General features: G+C 35.7%; 1 protein-coding gene across 1 annotated transcript; it reads left to right on the forward strand.

The window, feature by feature from the left end:
- The first annotated feature begins 932 nt into the window (after positions 1-932).
- On the forward strand, positions 933-2,487 carry LOC133737364 (uncharacterized). The gene is made up of 4 exons (XM_062164933.1): positions 933-1,567; positions 1,674-1,860; positions 1,998-2,177; positions 2,269-2,487. Exons 1-4 carry the CDS (start codon positions 933-935, stop codon positions 2,485-2,487), a joined length of 1,221 nt encoding a protein of 406 aa, XP_062020917.1.
- Positions 2,488-6,208: the final 3,721 nt, after the last annotated feature.

The raw sequence follows: 6,208 nt of genomic DNA on the forward strand, positions 1-6,208 counted from the left end.
GTAAAGTTGGAAGTTTAGGACAAAAGTTAGGAGAGGAGGTTTAAATACTAATATTGGAGGTATGAATAAAAACGCTTATGTTTTTTTTTTGAAAGGACAAATAATTTCATTACTAATCCATGGTCAGAAGACACGTTACATCAATTATTGTCTCATACTAAAATCACAGATGGCACAAGTCGCCAATAAATTGACCAGTAACCCACATTGGAAACAAAATGAGCTCACTTATTCGAGCATAAAAACAAAAGGACCCAAACCCTCACAACTTAACTCTCCTTTATAGTAAATTTAGTCGTTTATAGACCTCAATTGGTATGAATAGAAGCACTCATGTTATTTTCATAAACTTCATAAAAATTAACTTTATTAGATAAAATTAGAATGTATTTGCTTAAATGAACAAAATTATATCAGTTAAAGACCGTAATATTAGTGTAGTTTGTTTTTTTTTAATGAATATTTTTTTTAATAGAAATATCGAAATATTGTTAGTGTATGTGAGTCTGTGAGTAGAGACTAAAATGTGGGGCAAAAGATACGATGTGATGGAGAAAAGTTAATAGACGTACTCCGAAGGACAATCACACCTTTAAATATACTTCTTTGTCACTTACAACCGTGGGATGAACATGAGTTTAAACTTTACATTCAAAGTATCAGTAGAGACAGACAGACAGGCTCTGTGTTTTAAGTCGGCGACTTGTGATATCACCAAATCCAGGCATTAAATGATGGTAATCATGAGAAATCTTTTCTCTTGCTTCGGTAAGCCCTTCTTCCTACTCTTCTCTGCTCCCCCCACGCGCTCACAATCTCTTACCACGCCCACAGCCCCACACAGACCCCTTTCGTATATAACTATATATACACATCCCCACACACAGTAAGGTCTGTTTCTTTCTCAGTTTCTTTTCAAGTATATCCCAGCCATGGCTTCTGCCAAGGGTTTGAACCCTTTTGCCGCTGAGTTCGTCAAACCTCAAAGCTCGAGTTTCTCAAAAAAAGACTATTCAACGCTCAACCCTTATGCCTCATCCTTTTACTGCTTCTCAAATGTTCTACCGGCACCCACAGGCTTCCCAAGTACCCCCATCACTTACTCTCTCCCCTTCCCCACCGATTTTCAATACCCAACTCATTTTGAGCACCATGTGCTTCCGGCAATCCAGTCGGTTCATAAGGCTGTGTCTGATCAGCCAGAGCTGGTTGAAGTGCAGCAACCAGCTCATGACCTTGTTGCGCAGGAAGCTAACCAAAAATTTGTGCCTCCAAAAGTTCCGAGGATTCGTGGCTCCAAAGGAAGGTATAGGAGGTATAGCCGATTCTTTGATCAGCAAATCGGAAGAAGAAGCAGTACTAGTACAGAGAAGCAGGAGGGTACAGAGAAGCAGGAGGGGAAGCCTGCTTTGAAGTCGACTGATGAGAAGAAGCTTCCAAAGAAATTTATTGATTACAATTGGAGTGTGCCCAGGAGGATGGTGAAGAGATCCTCCAACGTGCTGCCGGTGAGAAAAGACGGTGACGGCACCACCGTCATGATTAGAAACATACCCAATAAGTACTCGTATGTCGCCATCCCATCTGCATCCTCTAGTTTTTTCATTGATTTTGATTATTCATTTTTTTTTTTGTTTTGTGAGTGGACTAATTTGGTTTTCTGCTTGTTGAAGTCGTGATCTGTTGATGACTTTTCTGGACAAGCACTGTGCGAATGAGAATCGGAAATCTGACGGAGGAGAAGAATCGGAATCGGCCTTTGATTTCTTGTATCTGCCTATTGATTTTTGGTACACATGCGTGCACTTTATTGATCACATTGTTCAATGCATGTTTACCTATGCCATAAATGATATAGAGGTTTTCAATTAATTAATTAATTAATAAAGCATTTGTGATGGATTAGCAGCAATATGGATCAGATGCAGTTTACAACTGTAGTGGTCACATTGTCCCAATGCATGATTAGATTGTGCTTTTTGACTTTAACAATACAGATATTAATGCGTGCGTTTTTCGACTATGGAAAACTCAGGACTGGGATGAACAAGGGCTATGCATTTGTAAACTTTACAAAACCAAAAGCTGTGTGGAAGTTTTACTTGGCCGCTCATAGCCAGACATGGGAGTCGTTCCACTCCAACAAGATTCGAGAAATCGCCTACGCTCGAATCCAGGTATTATAGTTAAGGGTTACTCTGTTGGCTGTAGTTCTAGGGTTTGAATATGACGACGGGGAGGATGATATATATGTGGTACTTATTTCAGGGGAAGAAGGACTTGGTTCAACATTTTGAGACAATGGGGTTTCCTTGTGAGTCGGAGGACGTGCTGCCGGTGTGTTTCAGTCCACCGCGGAACGGATCAGAGAAGTTGGTGGAGAGGAGATATGTTGGGAAGCTTGAAGGATGGGAAGGGATTGGATTGAGTCGACAGGCTGCAGGAACTTGGAGGAAGGTGAAGGAAGGAAGCTCAGCTAGGTCATGATGGTGATTTTGCTTCAGTGCAATTAATGCCAGGATCTTAGTATGCCGGAGAATATCTTCTCTGAAATGGTGTACCGTGGGGCCCTGCTGTATGCATCAGTCTCAATCGAGCTCAGTTTCTAGTTGATTGTTATGTACGTTACTGTGTTAGTTTGTTTCAGGGAGAGGGAGAGAGAGTTCGGTTGGTAGGGTGTACTTGGTTGATTAGGTTTTAGTTGTAGGATTGAGTGTAGTGTAGAAGCAAAGCAGCAGCCCCTTGAGGTACTCTAGGGTTTACTTTGTAGGACATGTAATGTACAACTTAGGTGGTGGTATGTGTGCACGCACGTTTAGAGCTGGGGAAGATGAGGCAAATTTGGCGGGGGTGGAGCTGGGCACCTGGACCTTCTTGATCATATTGGTCAGGTGGTGGGTTCCACCTTCTGATTGAATGGTCCTGATCATCCCTTTAAACTCTGTGTTGTATGTCCAGAGCTTTTCAGACTGCAATGTAATTATTTTCATTCTTAATTGTTGCGTGGTTCATCTTTTGTTCTTATCTCTTTTTGTTCTCATCTCTTTTTCGAGTATTTGAGTAAAGAGAAATTTTTAAGCAGGAGTTTTTCTACTACGTGGCTTTAGGGCAAGTCAATTAGAAGAATGAAATTTTTTTTTTTTTTTTTAAAACTGTCTGGGTTTTTTTCAAAGTTTAATATTTAAAATACCCTTGCTGATGCCTGATTAGTCAGCCGCACAGTAAGATAATAAGTTGTGTATATCTTTTACTGTTTCAATTCCAGTGAATATTTGGAAATTGGAATAGATATTTCTTGGTTTTGGCTATAGTATTTTCTCCATACATGCTCTGTATGTGTAAGTAATTTTTTTTTCTTCAGAAAATAAAAAGGAAAAAATAATGGAAGAAAACAGTTGTTGCAGAGAGAAAAGTGGGTTGTGAGATTTATTTTGTTTATTCTTATTAATAAAAATATAATTTGTAGTTGTCATAATTGCCCTAGTGATTTAATTATAGAATTTTAATATTTTAGGGTCATTTTTGTCAAAATTCTTGATTTTAGCTAATAAAACCTCTTTTCTTAATAATTTGTATTTATATTTTTTTGTTTTCTTTTTTGTATTTTACAATGCTAACCCTTCTATATAAATTTATTTAATTAACTTTTGTTTCTGACATGGGCAGTTTTGGCATTGCAATTTTTGGTGAAGCTTTTGACACCAAAGATCACAGCTTCCATTTCTAATAGTAGAGATAGATATACACAATTTAAAAGTATATAATGGAATTGAGATTTAAAGATGTGTCATGTTCTCTTGCAGTGAAGTATTAATATAAAATAACAGAGCCCACCCACTATGTGTGTGGAGAGAAGTTAAAAGTAGTGGAAAAATTTTCCGTACAACTACCACATTTTCTGTGTCTTTAATTTTTTTTTCTATTTTATAATTTATCATATTATTCTTATTATATTTTATAATTTTTTAATATATAAAAATTAAATTAATAAAAAATTTCAATTTTAGAGAGGAAGCTCTCTTGACATTTAAAAATCTGCATTTCTTTCTTCATGTTTAATCAATCTTCTGTATTCCAAGGTTTTAAATTTCGGAGAAAGTTTCGATTTCGGTGGAAATTTAGGTTAAAAATAAAGAAATCACATTAATTGCATTTATAAAATGATATTTTTGAATGAAACTTTTATATAGACTAAACTAACCTATAATAAACCTATTTACAATATAATCTCTCTAAAATTGTACATAAATAATAGAATTGTGATATTTAATATAGACGAGTAATTAACTAAAACTGTAGTAATTTGTTAAACTAGTGTTTTTATCTATATGTAATTATAAATGTTTTGTATATTGACAATGTGAATGTGATTTATTTTTATTTTTTATGGCTGGAACCCAGTGAGAGACTTGGTCATCACGCATTTTTCACTAATAATTAGAAAAATACAACGAGATGGATGTAATACCAAAACCTTGTGAATGAAAATAAACAAGTACAACAAAAGCAATATAAAGTATTAGTAATAAGAGATACTACGATGTGGTTCGATCCATGTGGTTGAACTGCTCCCATTTAGTATCATACAATACTGACATACTGCTACCAAGTACATGAATTTTGGTACTTCATCACATGGGTAATGTATGTGTGTTGATCTCTTCCCACATGCAATCCATATATCGGATATTGTGGAATTACCAAATATGGTGTTTCATTGTATGAAGCATACGACATTTGGGACGAAGAATGATCAAAAAGGTCATATGTCCTTCCACCTTGTGAGCTTGATCCAATTCCGTAAGTATTTTCTGAGGTAGAACTCATTTCATGATGAGGATAATGAGAATGGAATGGGTTAGGGTTATCACTATATTGAGTTCCTATGTCCATTGAGTCAAGACTTTCTTCAAGTGATTCAAACTCATTTAGATACAAATGACTATCGCGTCTTCCTTGTGCATCCCTAGCTCTAGAATTGTATTCACGATTTGCACCAGGATAAGTAGTATGATCATCACTACCATATCGGTTGTAGTGCCATGATTTGCCACTCCCCCTGTCATTTCCATAATTTGCCTCATGATTGCAAATATAATCATGATGTGGTTGGAGACTTGGAGCATGAATACTTTGGTAGCAGATAAAGCAAAGAATGTTTTGTTGTATCCAATTTCAACTTGATTGAAAAAAAAAAAAAAAATTAAAATTTCATATTTTGTCAGTGACAAACAAATTTCACAGAAATTTCAGAGAAATTTCGGACAAAATTTCGATGTGAATTTTTTAATATATTTTTTGTGTGTAGATATTTCGGAAATTAAAAATTTCGCGGAAATGTACGGAAAATTTCAGAAAATTTCGGGAAACTCCTGACGGAAATGATATAGCATATGAATTTCGTTTCGGTACTTCAAATTTATAGAAATTTCGACAGTTTCAGAAAAACTTAAAATCTTACTGTATTTTATGATATTTGACCAAGAAAAAAAATAAAAATTATAGAGATGCTCTCTCTACGATATATAATTTTTATTTTTCGTTTTTTAAAAGTTGATGAGTGTGGTTTCTGGAGGCACCTACAATAGAGCTAGGTAGGTCCTAGGTGTCCCAATTTTCAACACCTCTGGCGTTGCTTATTGGGCGGTGAAAACACTCATTGCATGCAGAATCAAGACGTAGTAGGTGCTTACTTTTGGATAATCGAAAGTTCACTGCTGGGACCTGTTCACTTTTTCATATTGGAATATCAAATCTTCTCAAATCTCGATCTTCTCTCCTTCCTTACGCACAGCATCTTAGAAGTTTGAACTATATTTAGGTAGCATGTGGATGAAGCTGAATAATATTGAAGAAATCAAGATATAAATCGATTTAGTTTCCTAGGGTGTGAGGGAAATTAACAATAAGGTTTTCTCCATGAGGAATTACCATTAAGGTTACTTATGTGAATTTTTTTTTAATTCAAAAGAAGTTTATTATTCTTAAACCAAATTGTAACTATAGCAGTTTCTTCACAGAAAACCACTCCTTAAGAGCACTTTTTTTTTCTTTTCAAATTCCACCCCTCCCCACTCTTGATGGGGTTCGCACACATGCATCATCTCACAAATAGGAAACTAGTGTCTTAGGCCACCTCCAGTAATGGAGGGCTATATTGGGTCCGGATCTAAATTTTAGCCCTCAAAATATAATTGTTTAATAAATG

The sequence above is a fragment of the Rosa rugosa genome, chromosome 3 (genome assembly GCF_958449725.1).
Source record: "Rosa rugosa chromosome 3, drRosRugo1.1, whole genome shotgun sequence".
Taxonomy (NCBI): Eukaryota; Viridiplantae; Streptophyta; class Magnoliopsida; order Rosales; family Rosaceae; genus Rosa; species Rosa rugosa.